Source organism: Corvus kubaryi, unplaced genomic scaffold (assembly GCF_017639235.1).
Source record: "Corvus kubaryi isolate FWS band 111438036 unplaced genomic scaffold, C.kubaryi_AGA036_p1.0 37284, whole genome shotgun sequence".
Lineage (NCBI taxonomy): Eukaryota > Metazoa > Chordata > Aves > Passeriformes > Corvidae > Corvus > Corvus kubaryi.
Genome location: NW_024581088.1, coordinates 8,369,920 through 8,387,739, shown reverse-complemented (window position 1 = coordinate 8,387,739; position 17,820 = coordinate 8,369,920). Strand labels below are relative to the sequence as shown.

The following is a 17,820-nucleotide window of genomic DNA, read 5'->3' as shown; positions in this document are numbered from 1 at the left end:
CAGGGCAGGGTTGAGTTCCCAAAGTCTCAGCCCACTTAAGCACTGGAAAAAGCAATGAAACAAGAGCATGTACTAAATTTGGCACAGCCTTTTAAATGATGCATTGCTCCAAGGGAACAAGAACCTCCACTCATGCTAACCCAGACACCAAAGGAACACAGAAAGGAAAACTACTCACTCCACCCAATTTATCTGATCACCTTAATATTTCTAAGTCAATAAGGCCTTTCTTGGCCAGACAGTCCAACCTACAATTCAGATCTTGTTACAAATCAGACACACTAAACCACTTTCTCCCTCAGGCTGCAGGAGATAAAAGGCCAAGTAAGAAACATTTTGGTAACTGGCTTCATGTAACAGCTTTGGATTTTCTTAAAAGCCTCAGCATCGATTGTTTTCTTTAAATAGCAGTGGTTTATTGAGAAACCTTCTCTACCCCTGCACAAGCACAAGGTTTTCCTGAAGTAGAGAAAGGAGCAAAAACTGCCCTGCCAAGGCATATTTGTCAAAGAGTTTTGGATACCTGGTCCTGGCAAAACACTTTGAAGCCAGAGTTAAGTTAACACTGGTGCTGAAGGGCTGGGAGGGGAAACATGGGAGATGGAGAGGAAATGAAAGTATGGACTGACACAGAACAATCCTGGGATTCAGCTCCAGCTTGTGCTTCATCCAACAGCTCGAGCCAGTGCTGCAACTTGTGTGCATCCAAAGGAGCTAAAAGCTCCTGGAGTGCAGAGCAGCCCAGCTCTCGCATGGTCTCTGCACAGCTCGGGGCAAAAGGAGCAGAGGAATTAATTTCATGGAGGCAAATCACCAACACCCTGCTGTTCCATAAAAGCCTGTTTTCTTGGGAATGTTCCCAAGGATGGTGTCATTTGGGCTGTTTGGATTCGAGTGGCACAGTCAGGTTCAGGATGAGCTGCTCCACAGCCTGAGAAACGCCCCCGTTTGCAGAATCTCCCACTCCCTTTCCCATCCTCGTTCCTCCTTTTTCCTCTGCCACGTTTTCATATGGAAAACAAGCAGTGCCTGGTTCAGGGATGTGAAAGTAAGGCTGTGATGAAAGAACTGAAACATTTCCCCGAGGCTTTCTGCAAACTGAACTCAAACAGATAAAAAGGCAACAATTTAAGTTTGCCTGGGAAAGTTCCTCCACATTTTGGAAGCCCCTTGAGGCAGGGACTGCCCTTCTGTTCTGTCAAACAGCCACTTGTACAAGCCACGATTGCACAACTACTTTTATAAGGTTTCCAATTACACAAAGAATGTGTTTTTATTCATGTTAACAACCCTGAGAAACAAACCCTGAAACCCCAAACCCTTTGCATTGAAATTCCATGACTTGCTAGTGGCTCCACCAGCAGTGAGGACCCAACTATTTACACCTTGGTCTAGAACGAACTTTTTGAAGGAGCAGATCCCACAGCACACTTCCACAAGTCACACACACCCTCACATTTTGCTTTCCTCCTTTCCTCTCCTGTCTGTATTTTAGCAGTCAGCATTCCTGAGCAGTTTCTGCCTGCCTTGGGCTAGAAGCTCAAATTCCAAGCAGTTGGCAGCACTGGCATTGCCCTGCTGGAAGCTACTTAACCTGCAAAGCTGGCTGCATTGGAGCATGGACATGGAACAAGGAGGGGAAGGAAGCATCAAAGGTGAAAGCACTGGGAATGTACAGCCTTGTTTTTCCCTGGCTGGGGACCAGCTGTGTCGAGAAAAAAAAAGCAGAGCACAAACGCTAATCTACTGTAAAAACAGCAAGTAAAACAAGCTTCTTTCCTCATCCAGTAAAGCACCTTCTGTGTCCCAACACAAAATCCAGGGTACCAAATGAAAATCCAGGGAGTCACTGCCCCATCTCAACTGGGCACAGGAGTCTGGAGTCACCCAGCTGCCCCCAAAGGTGAAGCAATTTCACCTCGAGCGCACAGATGCTGTTTCATTTACACTTCACACCCCTTTCCAACTGGGCACAGCACCTCTGTCCCTGGCGATCCCAGCCTTTCCAGGCTGCTCCAAGAAGCTGAACTGTTTCAGCTGCACACACAGAGCTCACAGCAGCATTTCCACTCAGCTCAGCTCGTAAATCTCTGGCTGTGCCTGTTTTTTCTGAACACAGACTTTATAAGCTGAATAAACTTTACGGAACAGTTATTCCAAGGCAGCCGAGACCTGGGAACTCGACGCCTGACCACAGCCAGGCACTGCAGGCTCCAGCAGACACTGGGAAAGTTTAGTTTTCCCACTTCAGAACAAGGTCCTCTTACTGGCCTGCTCCTTCTGCATCAAAACACTTATTGGCTCTGAGAGCTTTTAATTTAGCTTATCCTAACACCCCTCAGGAGCTGGAAGGGACCCACCAGGATCGGAGTCCACCTCCTGCACAGCACACCCCAAGAATCCCACCCTGTGCCTGAGAGCTTTGTCCAAATGTTTCTGGAATTCAGACAGGTTTGATGCTGTGACCAAACCCCGGGGAACCTCCTTCCAGTGCTCAATCACCCTCTGGGTGAAAAACATTCTCCTGATATCCAACCTAAACCTCCCCTGACTCAGCTCCATCCACTCCCTGGTCACGAGACCGAAGGGATCAGTACCAGCCCCTCCACTGCAACCTGTGAGGATACTGAAGACCCCAATCAGTTAAAACAAATAGCAGTTCACAAATAGATCCTTTGGGCTGAGAGCCCATTTCCCAAGGAAAAAGGCAGCTGGATAAGGCCAAGCATTTCCACAGCCACTGATCTGCAAGGTGAGCAAACCGTCCGCTCCTGGGAGCACCTACCTTGGAAATGAGCTCATCGTGGTTGGCCAGGTGGGCCCTGCAGTGGATGCAGCTGTAGGTCCTGTGGCACGAAGGCAGATATGCCTGGAAAGTCTTGGACCTTGTCATCTTCACCATTGGAGCCACTGAGCGCTGGCTGAACTCCGGGGTGGCCCAGGAGGCGCTCCCGCAGGACGGGTCGCACGGGAAACACCGGAACACGCAGGTAAAGGCCGTGGTTTGGCAGGGGATGGGTGTCTGGGGCAGGCTCCACACGCTGGTGATGCTCCAGAGGAAGAGATGTGGGCAGAGGAAACGGGGATTTCACACAAACCTGTGGTGGAAAACAGACAGAACACTCAGCTCGCAGAGGTGACAGCGCTGTCCCAGCCCGCACGGGGATTTAGGGTTGGATTGAGGAGCAGGAGACAGGAGTGATGCCTGGGAATTAGATCAGCAGGATGGAGATTTATTTGCTTGCTGGCTGCCCTCAAACCTCCCTGCTGCTGTTATCTCCATCCATTCTTCCAGCACTTAATGGCTCTGGAAATGACTGCAGAGGTGTGAAGATGCTGGGATGATTTCCATCGAGCCTGGTCTCCCAAACCCCTCTGGGGAACTCGGCACCGCCCCGGGCTCTGCCACCCAGGGAGAAAGTGAGGAGCAGAGGTCGGAAGACTTTCCCTGCTGTCCCCTGTCTGAGTCACTGCTGTGACACCCCAGAAGCCCATGGGAAAACTGGGAGCTGGACCTGGGTTTTCTGAGCCACCAGGTAAGGACATGAGTCACCAAACCAGTTTTTCTCCCCATTCTGCCTTACTTTCCACATGGGAAATGCAGGATTCCTTCATTACACTCTCCTTTATAACTCCCTGCAAGCTCTGAAGGCAGAAGCTACTCTATAAACCGCACTCCAGTATTTTATTTTTTTTTAATCTGAACATCTGACAGCAGCCTCTGAAGACTACTCCTGATAGCAAGAGACAGTTAAAAACCCTATTCAGGAAGGAAACACCATTTCACACTCTGACATCATCTGACAGCACCTGCCAGGCAGCTCAAGTCTGGGTCTCTTTTTGTTGGCAGAAATGGAGTTTTCAGATCCCACACCTATAAAAGTCTTACCAGCTACAAGTGTTCCTTTTGAGGATGGAAAAGCATAAAGGAAGCAGCTCTCCTCCCTCCCGGATCCACGGCATGCATGTGTGCTCTACAAATTAATCGTGAACTCTGACTGCTCCTCCCAGGAGGATTTTCCTTTCCATAAAACACGTGGTTCTGCTCAGTTTCTGAGCCTGCACTTTGTGTATCAAACATGGAACACCACCAGCTTCCCCACTACCACCACCACCCATCCCCAAAATAAAGAAAACAAGAAACAACATCTTAGGCACCCATGAAAACCCTGCCTCCAACACTTTCCCCAAGCCTTGTCACAGTTGACAAGGCAGATTCAAGGTATCCAAGCCATGGGCAGAGACACTTTCCACCATCCCAGGGCTTTCAGAGCTCTGTCCAACCTGGCCTTGGACAATTCCAAGGATGGGGCAGCCACAGCTTCTTGGCCAGGCCTCACCACCCTCACAGGGAAGGATTTTTTGGTGATACCTACCCTAAACCTCCTCTGTGTCAGTGTGAAGCCATCCCCCTTGTCCTGTCACTCCCTGTTCCTATAAATGGTCCCTTTCTCTCTGTCTTGTAGCTCCCAGCAAGTACCAGAGGGACCATGACCACACACAGTGCTCAAAAGGAGGCAGAATCCAGTAAATAGGAGACACACAACAGGATACCCATTTTTTTGTTCCTTTTCTTCTGAAATATTTTTCTTCTGCTGTCCAGGAGGCAGCTTCCTCACAGTCAAATGGGAAAAAAGCATCTTGCTCATCAGGCAAACTGCTGATAAAGCATATCTATCATGATCATAACAGTCAGCACTTCCACAGCAGTGCTCATTCCTAAAGCTTTCTGCAAACACCAACTAATCAAGATTAACCTTTTCCAATTCAAGTTACAGCCACAGCTAAGCAGGACCCATCGTGGCACAGAAGGGTTCATTTCCCAGCTTGTTAGGAACTCACCCCTCTCTTGTTCAGCCCAAAGGGGGTCTTGCCAAGAATTTACCTGGCCAGCTGCTAAGGGCTGGGCATTGTTTGCTCCACAGCTGCAGCTCTGGATTTCAACAAGATTTGCTTTTTACACTCATCAGAGAAGGAAGATAAATCAGTCTCCACCTGTATCCTGCCCCAGTTCTCTGTGTGCACCAGAATTTTGACAGAACAGAGTTCGGCATTAGTCAGCATTGTTTTCCCATCCCAGGTGAGACACACTCAAGGACTGCACCCTAAATTTGCAACAGGGCAGAAACCAGACATAAACCAAAGCAGAATCCTCATTTTCAGCTGATACAAAACCATCCCCGAATTCCAAGGCCCTGATTGAGCAGCTGACGTGTTTTATGCCAGCCCTAAGGCATCCCAGAACCTGGAATCTGTGAGCATCCAAGTGCAGGGAAGCAGGAGACCAAGTGTGCCCTTCCTGGGGCCAAATGCAACTGCATTCCAAGGCACCAAGCCCTGTCTGGAGACAGATTCCCTTGGACAGAGCACCTGGAGGAAAGCACCAGCAAGGACTGGCAATCACTGATTCCTGAATGAGAATCCAGACTGTGTCTAAACCTTAAACTTGAGTGATTTGTAATGAAATGGTGCAAACCCCTCTCTCCTTCACTTCAGCATGGATCAGTAAAATGCTCATCACCACTTTTACCACTTCCATCCTGTCATGCCAAACTTTCCTTTCCTGATCAGCTGGAGAAGGTAATCCACAGGCACCCCCAGAGCCCAGTGGAGAGATAAATAAACCCCAACCAGAATAATATCACAGCAATCCCTTAATTTGTTGTTTGCTGACCCCTCTGTCCAGGCCTGCTAAGCATCAATGCTCCAGAACAATGAATAAAGCAGGAAATACTACAGCTGCATTTATCTGACAGAGCAATGAACACACTCAGGAATTATCTGCTGCACACAGCTTTCTGCAAAAGCATTTCATGAGCATTCATTTATTTGACCTCATAACACACTGAACATCAGCAAAAAACATTTGACCTTTTAAAAGCAGAAAAAAAAAAAATTTAAAGGCGAGATGGTATCAGAGGAACTGCAATTCCTGTTCTCAGGGCTGTGCTGAGAAGGCAAACTCGATCTCTCTGCTTCAGGCAGGGCAGAGAATAAAGATTTGTGAGCCAAGATCTTGGTGGGAAGCCTCGTTAAGAAAATGCCTTGAATAAAAACTTCAGATAAGCTCAGCTACGGCAGCTATAATTTATCAAGACAGCACTTTCACACAGTCTGATCACATGTGCATTGTCTACCAAGAGCTCTGTCCTCATCCAAGTGTGGGAGAGGAGGGAAAACCTACAGGAAATGTATTCTGACATCCTACAAGCACAGCCAGCAGCTTGTAAGGACCAATTTCTATCTTAAATATAATTTTGAAATGTATTCAGTGGCTCCCAGCAATGCAAAACCCAACCCCTTGGATTTTTCATATCCTAATGACAACTACATTTGAATTAAGAGACAATTACCAGCTAACAGTGCATTTGTTCTGCTGCAGAACAAAGGCACGAGGATGAATTTGGGCTGTGCCTCTGGTTTTCAGAATGATGAGTTCATGCGCATCAGCATCATAGGCAGTGGGCATCAGTGGAGTCATTCCACTCACTTTAAAACAGAACAAAAGAGGGTTTGCTCACTTTATCATCATGCCCAGTACTGTCAGAGAGATGAGTATCTGTCACCAGCAACATCATCCATTATTTTTCTTTTCTCATTCAGGAGAAATTTATCTCTGGGATGGGATTCACTCAATTCAATGGAAGAGAAATTTGTGCCTATTAATTAATTCACAAGTCAGAAAGCCGGTTTAGACAAAAGGAAGGAATTCTAAAGAAAAAGCTTTCAACATCATTTATTGTGGGTTATCAGTGAGAGAATCAGCTGAATGTTCTGCTTGCCTGCACTGGGTGTGTTGGGCTGTCCTGCTTCATCCTGCTGAGTTTTGAGCAGATACCAACTTCCTGATGGAAAAATCACGCCACACATTTTGCCATTTGGACAATTTCTTGGTTCAGAATCCACCCTCCACCTGTGGGTGTCCAACACCCACTTTCCACACAAAGCTATCAGCAATTCAGGAAACACAAAAAAAGGGAGGAAGTCTGTGCCAAGCACCTGCCAGACAAGGCCACTGCGTGTACAAGTCCATATGCCAGAGAATAAAACCATCACACACAAGTCTAATTTTGAATAAAATCCATTTGCAATGCGGCTCAGATGCAAATGTTCATTGTGGCAGGACAAACAACAGGTTTGTTGGGTCTGAGAGTTTATTTTAGGGATTATTCCATTTTAAAGATAAATTTCAGCCTGTGAAATACTTATTGAAATACAGCAAATGCTATAGAAAGCTGTTTGCTGCAGCTCTGAAACAATCCAGATATTTGGAAACCCAACCTTTCTTCCTTGGTGGGTCTCTTCTCATTAATATAGAAAGAGTTTGAGCTGTGCTGATTGCCAGTGTGAGGAAAGCACAAGAGGAGCTGGGTTTGTAGAGTTTTCTGTGTCTAAGGTGTGGCAGCCTGGGTTGCTCCAGGTTCTCAAGGTAAGTACAGCCACTTACCAGGGTTTTCTTCACAAAAACTGCCTTAATATTCCTTACTGCAGCTTAAAGAAGGAAGGCTGGTCTCTAATTGGAGTCTGGGTTTGATGCCCAGTTTTGCTTTCCTATGGAATAGAAGTTACCAGTGTCAAGTGTCGGACCCTCAGAGACAGCTGGCACTGCTAAAGGAGCATTTTATACTCTGATGGTGACAAAAAATCCTGGTTTGGGGCAGTGTGGAGATCCTCAGTTCTGGGAAAGATGAACTGGATCGTCTGAAGGTGGGAGGGTGGGATGTACCTTGTGGAAGGTCTGGGAGGAAGGATGAGCATCCCCAATTTAAACAGGGAACACAGGGGAAAGCCAAGAAAGGAGCTGAAATAGCAGATGGGTAAACACAATGTGCTTCACTCCTTCAGCATCGAGTTTCTGAAATGCACCAATTTCAAACCCTGGCTAAGGTGACACTGCAAAGAGCTCAGCAGCACCACTGATCCCCGAGTGTCCTTCTCTAACACCTGCACTCCCTCAGCTCATCCTCCAGACCCTGGAAGCAGGAAAAGAACATGAGAATATGTGGAACAGGAACCTTTTGCACTTCTATCAGCTGCATGGACACAACTACAACACAAATAATAATATTTAACCCCTTTTCCTCCTCTGGGTGTCTCCTAGCAAGTGACTTCATGTCTTCCTGCACTGCGAGGAAGCACTTCATGGTTTTGGGAAAAAGGGGATGGATGGAGGGATGGATGGATGGATAAAGGTGATACTGATAGCAAACAGCATTCCAGACACCTGCCAGGAAACCACTAGAGGGCATCAGGAAGAGCTGCAGCAGGAGGCAATCCCAGACTCTCCAGCCGGCCACAGGGAATCCGGGACGGGCAGGATGCCAACCCTGCTGCACCTGCCGTGCTCCACATTCCACAGCCAGCCTGGCAGGAAAAACCCCGTGTTATCCTGCTGAACAGCTCCCACCACCAAACCCGGCAGAACTGCCAGGCTGATTATATTAATCACCTTTGAAAGGCTGGGGTTTGGTGGTTTTTTCGCTCTTTAAGACCATCACTCCATATCTATCACAACTCTTCCCATCAAAAACAGACACAACACCCCACAACAACCCCCCCGGGGTGTCTCTGATGGACAGGCTTCCTATAAAGGTCATCTGGAAAGTACAGGAAAATGAGCTGAAACTTAAAAGCAACAAAGAGCAAATTTTAAAACTCACTTCGGGTTAGAATTTTGTTTAAGTCTGTGTAGTTTTGTCACTGTAATCCAGTAAAAACCCATTAAGCTTATTAAAAATAAATATTAAAAATATTTTTTAAAAATGGTTCTTTACATAGTTGATTTATGTTCTGCCAATTTGGAGATTAAATCAAATTTAAAAGTTTCACTTATTTTCATAACCCACACCAGTGCATCTTCAGGTTCTTAAATGCAAGAAGCAAGTCCACAGGGCTCCTGCATTCCAATCAGGAATTCTTGTGTGAATTACAGCGTTCAGCCAACTGGAAAGGGAAAGAACAGGTTAAAATAACTCAGTGAAGATGGTGCAGAGGTGCTTTTCTCTGTCTCCTGACTACAGAGAGCAGAAGACAATGAGAATTTTCTGAGTTTCTTTACAGCCTAAGGCTGGGCTTGGACCATTCAGTGTCAGCACTGCTCACTCATCTCTCCCCACGACTCAAAGCATCATCAGACAACACTGGGAAGCAGAGAAGGGAAATAATTCTGGATATTTTAATCAAAGCCTTTCCTTTACAATTGCATCTCAAAAAGGCAGGGGACAAGCTAGGACAGACATCATCTGGCTTCATAATTTATTACAGAAGGTTTATTTAAGCCTTTTTTTATTTAAAGGTATTACTGAAAGATTATAATTTATTACTTTTTCCAGGCCTGTCTCTGAAACCACATAAAGCAGGGACTGCAAGATTCAGCCTCTCCAAGGAATGACTGACACCTCTGGCTGAATTCTCTTCCCACTCTCCCGAGTTGCCTGGCAGCGATATCTTTGCAATGCAGAAGAGCCTGTGCTGCTGCTAAGGAGCAGCAGGGTGAGATTACAGCTGCAAGCTGCCCACCTTCAGGTCCCTCCAGCCAAATCCAGGGCCCAATTCCAGCAGAGGCCACTCCAGTGGTACCAAACAGAGCAGGAAAAGTCGCCTGGAGAAGCAGCGCGAATCCGAACGAGGCAGCGCTTCCGTCTGCTCCCACCAGCAAATCCCACTCGTGCCACAAATAAAAGCTGCAAGCTGGACTAATTTAACACACAAGTGACTCCATTTCCTCCTCTACATTTTGCAAAGCTCCAGCAGCCCCAGGAAGGGGTAAGAGCTCTGCAGCGGAACTGGCTGGGCTGCAGCTCCTCGTTTCAGACCCACCCTCGTGCTGAGCCAAGCCACACGTTCAAGGTGAAGGTCACATCTGGAGCCCCAGATCAAGGACTTTGCCAGTGTGTTCCACAAAATGAAACAAGACCCTTGCCTTGTTATTCTAACACCATTCCGAACTAAAAGCATCAAGGAAAAGTTCTTCCCATCCAACCAATCACTTACTGACAAAAAATGGAAACGCTCTTCATCATCCCAACTTCTCAGCTTGATTTGCTTTAATTGCAAAACAGTCTGGCTGTCCAAATCAATCTCGTATCGTTTCATTTGCTGTAGTGTTCCTCAGATCGCTTTATTATCTCCCTCTCTGGCAAACGTAGGTATGACCAGGATTCAATTACCTGGGGCTGCTGGATGGATCATCCATTTCTCCCTGATAAAGCCAGGGAACACAGTGAGAACATTTATCTATTGCAAGGATCATTCCAATATCCTCAAAGACATTAAAGAAGGGTTTGCTAGAGCTGCCTGCCATGACTCACTACTACAAGCTCTCCTTATCAAATTCCTAAATTTTCACCTGCCCACAAACCCCACCTGCTCAGAGGGTTCTTCCCAGGAACATCTTTAGCCTGGCCCTGCTCTGCCCAGCAGCTCATCTGTCATGGGACAGACAGGGACTTTATTTTCTACCCTGGTACATCTGACTCTTTTCTGAGTAAAGCAAAGGATAAGATGGTGAATTCTGACCCATCTCTGTCAGAAGCACTTTTAATGCAACAGTTCCTGCATTAACAAGGGACAAACTGCAGCACTTCAGCCACCACCCTTCTTGCTTTCCTTTAGCAGCGCCGTGTGTCAAGGTGGCAAAGTCAGGTGAGGATTTAGAGCTTGAATCTTCACATGACAGATACTTTAAAACTGAATCTAGTTTAAGAAGGTCAAGTCAGCTGTTACCTTGCCAGGTTTTGTCATTAGTTCCTCCTGGATATCCCCTCTAGCCTGGCAAGGCAGGTGAACTGACTCACCCCGCACAGTTCTGCGCCTACTGACACATGTTTGAGCTGGGAGTTCCTGGGATCCTCGTGAAGATTTCTTATTTCCCCACAGTTAATAATTCACCCCATCTTTTTTTGTTTGTGATGCTGGACAGTCTGTTTTTAGTAACATCTTGCTCCAGCCATATTTCATCAGTGAAACCTCAGAGTTTCTTCTGGAGCTCCACGGCTGAGCCGTGTAATGCCCAGGTCACACCATGCTATGTTTTGTCCTCATGGTGCCAATGTGAAACAGGAGAAGTGGCACCACTCTGCCTTCTCTCTCAGCAGATCAGAAAGTTCTCTGAAGGGCAAATTCAAAGCATCCTCAGCTTTTGGAACTTTTAGTAGCCTTTGCTCGACTGCGGGAGTTTCGTTCTGTACAAGTCACGACAGCAGTGAAAAAGGAGTCTAAAAGTGATGTATTTTTGTGAGTCAGCAGAACATCTCACACTCTAACATTCTTCACCAACACCTGGGCAGGTGTAAAAGAACCAATCTCTAGATGGACATGTCAGTGAGGAGACCGGAAGGCAGCTCGGTTGCATTCCCATAACTTCCAGTGACTCACAGTGCCTGGCACTATCATTTGTTAAAGCAAGAGTGAAGCAGGGATAATAGCTATTTACTAAAAACAGAGGAGCGTGATTAGCTTTAATTAGCATTGTCAAGTGACTTGAGATTGTCAGGTACAAGATGTGGGAGAACTAAGTCTCATTAATTATGTTATTTCCTGCAGCCTTAAGTAGCTTGGCCAGTCCAGTGACGCTTCCGGAGACGGAGCTGCTCCCGATGGCCAACACATCCCACATCAGAGGGTGGAAACACTCCCACACAGGCCTGGAAGATGGGGCTGTCCAGTAAAGGGTTGCAGAGAAGGAGAAGAATCAAAACCGATCAGCTTATGTGCTGCAGGACAGCCACAGACCCTGACAAACAGGGACAAAAAGGCAAAATGACATGGCAAAAACCAGACTCGGAGGTAACTGACTCCAAATTCCAGGGAAGGGAAAACCAGGACCAATAGGGGCAACAGGGAACATGATTCAGGCCCAGTGCACAGCACTCCTGGAAAACTTTTTATCCCCCCAAAAAAGACAAACTATAAGAAATCCACATTCTCAACCAGCATCACACAACCAACGGACACTGATTTACCACCTAAGATCTGCTCTAAAGAAATGAAAAATCTTTGAGTCAGAATAGTCCCTCTCTTCTATGGACTCCTCTTGGCTTCTGGAAGGAAAAGAAAACCTGTCCTTAGCCATTAGCTACTGTGACTAGATCTAAAAGACAAGACCTGCAAATAAACAGGCACAGGAAAGAGGGAACATCCTGAAGGACCAACTTACAGGTCTCTATCAAGGAGGGGAAAAAAGGCAGCTGTGTATCCTGGTTTCCAAGCAATAACTACACTCTGCTACATCTTGGACATCCTGATCAGCTTCAGAACAGCCCAGCGAACTGAACTCTCAATTTCCCCATTCCAGACTCCACTCTGTGATCCCTGTGCTCCAGCACTCCACAGCTGACCTCTAATGAAGACTCTGCTTAAGCTCAAGCCAACAAAGCTTCTGCCAGGTAATGACCAAAGCCTGGCTTTACTGGTGTCTCTTCTTCCACACACACGGTCAAAGGCAAGGCCGTGATGCAAGAACTAGAAATAAATGGTTTTTTACTCCTCTGCAATCCCTGAAATGCTTTCGTAGTACCACACCAGATGAAGGAGCTCCCACTTTCTAAACTGCCAGCCAGGACCCAGAGTGACCAGTTCCTTAATTAAATTCCCTCTCAGCAACAGGTATTCAATCCATGAGTCAAGGAGCCTTTGAGGGAATGTGGATTTACAGGTAGGGATACTGTCTTCTTCAACACAACCCTGACTCAACTGCATACACCAAGCAGCAAGGAAAGGAAATAATTTATTCAGAATCTATGGATCCAGAGGACACGAGGGACCTCAAGGACCAACACAGTTTTGCCAGTTATTCCAATCTTGGCACTGGGAAAGAGACACCTGCAAAGAAAACTAAAATAATAAATAAGTAAGAGAAGCACTTGACATCTCCATCAGATGAAAGCAACATCTCTGGCCTCCCTACAGTATTCCCAACTTCAGCTTCAAAGCACAGCCCTCACTTTCACATGGCCTTTCAGCAGGGAACAGGAATCAGGGATCCACGGAGAAAAGGAGAACATCTCAATTCCCTGTTCCACACACAGCAAACAATGTTTACAAGGAACCAGAGGTGGGGATCCAACACGATGAGATCTTGAACAGAATCAGTGGGAGTGCTCTGTGAGGATGAAGTCACAAAACACATCCTTTCCAGGCAGAATCCTCTCACGGATTACAAGGCAAGCTCCCTCAGTATCCGCTTGTTTACAACCCTCTCACTCAGCACAGGCCTCCCTGCACTGCCCAGCTTTAAGTAACCATAAACGCATTAGGAAAAATCCTTATCTGGAGCAGGCCCTGAGGAAGGCAGTGGCAGGAAGGCAGTGCAGGAAGGCAGGTGCTGTGCTCTGTCCCGCCCTTGCCCAACTGCACGCGAGGAACACTGGTCTGACAGGCCTTCCTCGGGCTGTTTTCTAAGACAGAAAAACGTGAGGACAAAGCCACTCCAGTAAATCGTAGGGTAAGGAGGCAAGGATTCCACTCCTTTTTTTCCCTACCCCGTTAAAAATCACATTTTAAACAGGAGCATTTCAAGTCAGTTTGGCTTCAAAAATCAGCATTAAAACCTGAAGCTATGGACCCGTGGCTACTTCTGCCACCTCGAATTTCTCTGGCTTTTCTGGATCAAACCCGGATGTTTCTATGGAGATGCAGAACCCCGTTACCATTTCACCCTCAGCCCTGGCCCTCGGCGGAGCTCCGCAGAAGAGGAAGCTGCTACACCCTTATCACAGGCGACAGCAACAACACAGACCAGCTGAGTTACCCTGCGCCCGGTTCCGGCGCTCCGTGTGCCAGAACTGCCCTGGGAGGGGCATCCCCAGGGCGCCCTGCAATCCCTGTGCCCCCCCGGGCACGATGTCAGCGCTGTAGCAGAGACACAGCTGGGCACGGCCCGGGCTCCGGGGACTCGCAGCACCGCTGGCAAACGGAGCTGCTGCCCCGGAGCCCCGAGGGAAGACGCTGCACCTCGGCGGGGTCACCGCCCGAGCCCCCCGCACGCCCCGTCCCACCTGCGGGGTCAGGGTGTACAGCGCGTTCATCGCCACAGCGAGATGGGTGGCGAGGAAGGGCCACCTCTGCTCCTCCTCCTCCTCGTCCTCCTCCGGCGTCTCCTTGTTGATCCCCGGGTCGGTGGCACCGAACCTCTCCCGGCCGGACCTGTTGCCCCCCGGCCTCCATCCCCTCGCCCGGCCGCACACACAAAGGCCGCCGCTCGCCCAGCCCGGCTCTCCCACCGCCAGCACTGGGGGCTCCCCCACCTCCTCTACCGGTCCCGATGGAGCCTCCCGGGGATGTTCCCCCGGATTCACGCAGCCGCGGGGTGGATGGAGGGGGGAAACACAGGGACACACGGACACAGATGCGGCTGTGGCGCAGCTGCGCCCGGCCGCCCAGCCCCGGCCCCGCCGCGCGCGGGCCGGGACGTTTCTCCTCGGCGGCCGCTCGCCCCTCACGCCCTCACGCTCTCCGTGCCGCCCTCACTCACCGCGGCCGCACCGAGCGCGTCCCGGCGCGGACCGAGCGCGGCGGCCGCCGACGCGCACAGAGCCCGCAGCGCCTCCCCCGCCCGCCGCCTGCTCCCTCCCCTTATACCCTGCCGGCACTGAACGACACCGCCCCGAGCCAATCAGCGCCCACCGGCACATAGCAACACGCCGCGGATTGGCTGTCGCCGGCCGCAGCCCATTTTTGCCGAGCCCTTCAGTGCGCGGCGCTGGCGCGGCGCTCCCGCCCCCTCCCCCCCCCGCGCGCACCGCCGGGCCCTCACGCAGCGGCTGCGGCAGCCAATGGGAGCGCGGCTCGCGCGGCCGCACAACAAACACGGCGCGGCCTCTTAAAGGCGCCGCGCCCGCCCGGGGTGCGCGCAGGATGCGCGGGGGTCTGCGCGTCCCCGGGTGTCAGCGCGTCCCCGGGTGTCAGCGCCACGGCGCAGGGGAAGGGGGGGGCTGTGGTCTCTTTCGCATGGTTTGTGCGTTATTTCCGTCTTTCCCCGCGCAGGTAATTAGCGGCCGTTAATAAACGGCGGTAATTAGCGGTGTCTGGTGCGTGGGGTGGGCTCTTGGGGTGCCCCCGAGGGAGCAGTGGCAGCGCACAGACACAAAATCCACCTATAGTAACCCCAAAATTCACCAATATTAACCCCCAAATCCACCAATACTAGCCCCAAAATTCACCAGTGTTAACCCCCAAATCCAGCAGCGCTAATGCAGCTTCTCCAACGCACCACGGGCTAACTGCAAAAATGAGGATATTCCATATTGCTCCTGGAAATCTCCATCCCTGCCCTTGCCATGAATTTTTCCAGGCGAGGTCTTGGCAATTTCATACCCAAACATCTGCAGATGTGCTCACAGAGCCTGAGCACACACACAGCAAACTCCAATTAAATGCCATCCCCTCAAAGCTCTGTAATTAAGACACGAGCACCCAGCAGCTCAGGCCGAGGTAATTCGAAGGCTTCCCCCTGCACGTTTTTATTCCCAGCCCAGCCTTTGAGAGCTAATAACAATAATTCAGTGTGTAAAGTACACGTTTAATACTCCCAGAATGGTTTGGGGTGGAAGGGACTTGAAAGCCCATCACATTCCACCCCTCTGCCAGGGGCAGGGACACTTCCCACTATCCCAAGGTTGCTTCAACCTGGCCTTGGACACTTCCAATATTAAAAATATTTAATTAGTATTTTCTATCTGTCCATTTCTCACACCCAAGGATTAATGTTCTACATCTTCGGGGATGAAATATATTTGCTTTATGAGATTATTCCTGTTCTAACACTCTCTGCTTAAGCAAATTCTTAGCAGTATTTTACTGCAGAATTCCTTAATTGGTAATTCCTGGTAACGGCAAGGGCAATGGTCTGGTTCAAATGTTAAATATATGGACGAATAAGGCAATATTTCTATTAACTGGGACACCTCTTGTGGGTAAAACAACATTCTACCTTGTGCTATAAACTATTTCCCTTCCACACAAGCCAACCCCAACCCCTCTGGATCACAATACTGAGCCAGCTGGCAGCTGGTTAAGGAATTCCACAAGGAGATTTTAAATACTAAATGGCATTTTTTTTTTCCACCCCCTGTACACTCGTGGTACAATTGAAACACGCTGGTAACAAAGACTCAAGCACCAGGGTAGTTAGCAGCTATTAAATACACCCAATAAAGAGGAAAATTGCTGTCTTATCTTTAGACAGCTGCAAGAGGAGCCTGCTTTGAAGGCTTAGTTTAAGCTTCTTCTTGTCTTAGATAACCTCCTTCCTTCCCCTGCCAGCAGCAAAGAGCAAACACCACATTTTCAGCCCCTCTCCCTCGGTGCTAAAAGTTCTGTATTTAACAGATGTAGACAAGGTTATCAGCAGGAAGTGGTGACAGAATTTACTTGAACTTTAAATCACCCAGAAACCACAAGAAACCATCAGCAAAACAAATTTACATCATCAAGAGGCTGCTGCACAGCAGTGAAATTATTTTTTTTCCCCTCCACCTGTGCAGCAGAATTTTCAGTTTCATAATAAAAATACATAATTATTTATAAGGTGCACATCAATATTCTTTATATATATATATACACACACAAAGGTTTCTGTTGGAATAAGGTTGGTTTAGGATGGGGATCAATTGGAATTATATTGCTTTAATGTCAGCATTGCCATGGAAATCTGGGGGCTCACACAGCTTTGAAGTTGTAGTAAAATACCACCATAAAAAAGCCAAAATTTCTTCTTTATGTTCTAACCCCTATGATTTACAAAAATTTGAAGGTTTTTAGGGATAACAGTGTTTTACCAGCAGAATTTCACTCACTTTTGCAAAATAAAATGCTGGTTGGATTAAATGCTCCTTACTAAAGCTTCAAGCCCCATTTTCACATTTGATTCTGGGTTACAGAGTCTGGTTGCAAACTTTGCAAGCACAGCTTGAGCAGCACCATGAAAACTTTTACTGGGCTGAGCTTTGAGGATATCTATTGATTTTTTTCTTAAAAACCCCTGAATTTTGGCTCTACAATATTTGACAACTTGGCTTTCAACTGAATGGGATTTTTAATTTCACTATTTGCAAACAGTCATTTTTTGGAACCTGAGCAGTACAGCTACTGTTTTTCCCTGCTCAGTCTGACATCAGTTTAAACCTTAATTATCATTTTAACAAGAAAAGCCTAGCTGATAAAGCATCACAGCCTGGGGGAAACTTTTGCCATGGCAATACTGAGAGGGGAAGAAATACCAGATCACCCACTGAGCTACTGCCTCAACATCTTGAGAATTAAATGCATTTAAATCTGATAAAAATCTCAGTTTCTTGGCATTCCCAAATTTTATCTGCAGCAGGTGTTAATGGCCTTGTAATCAAGATATATCAGGTGATGCTGCCCTTTTTCTTTATTTGTAAAATGGGAATACTTTACATTTTTTAGAGACATGAGGAAACATCCTTCAGGTGTTTCCATCATTAACAGAATTAGGTTTTTTTTCCCCCAATTTGCAGCATCACGATTTTTGGTCCAACAAGAAACCAGCCAGCATCTCCCAGTGCTTTATCCTGCCCCAAAAATCACCAAGCCATGACTGTGCAGCTGTAAAACTCAACACCTACAGCTCATCCCTCATTTTCCTTTCCATAGCAATATTCCAGATTTTACAATTAGGAACTCCCCCTTCCATAAATCCAGCTTTAATAAACCGATGGCAAAACTGAGAATCTGGGACCGAAGGAGCATTTCTTTTTAATCCAGCTCTGCACTGCGGGTTCCTCATCCCGCCTGGCTCTGGGAATCGCTGTGTGGAAGACGGATCCCTCTGGAAATCCATCGGGAATGTGCGGGCTG

At 47.9% G+C, this 17,820-nt stretch overlaps 1 protein-coding gene across 2 annotated transcripts in view; it reads right to left on the bottom strand.

Moving 5' to 3' along the window:
- The window catches only part of YPEL2 (yippee like 2), a 33,355-nt gene extending 18,798 nt beyond the window's left edge, over positions 1-14,557 (bottom strand). Inside the window, exons 1-2 of one of the 2 annotated variants that reach the window (XM_042026385.1) lie at positions 14,474-14,557; positions 2,786-3,098 (exon numbers count right to left, since the gene is read on the bottom strand). In XM_042026385.1, the coding sequence (XP_041882319.1) occupies positions 2,786-2,902 (117 nt within the window). In that variant the 5' untranslated portion in view covers positions 2,903-3,098; positions 14,474-14,557. Of the gene's footprint in view, positions 1-2,785; positions 3,099-14,246; positions 14,333-14,473 lie in introns of those variants that run through there. The other variant, XM_042026384.1, reaches the window with a different exon arrangement.
- Between the last annotated feature and the right edge of the window lie 3,263 nt (positions 14,558-17,820).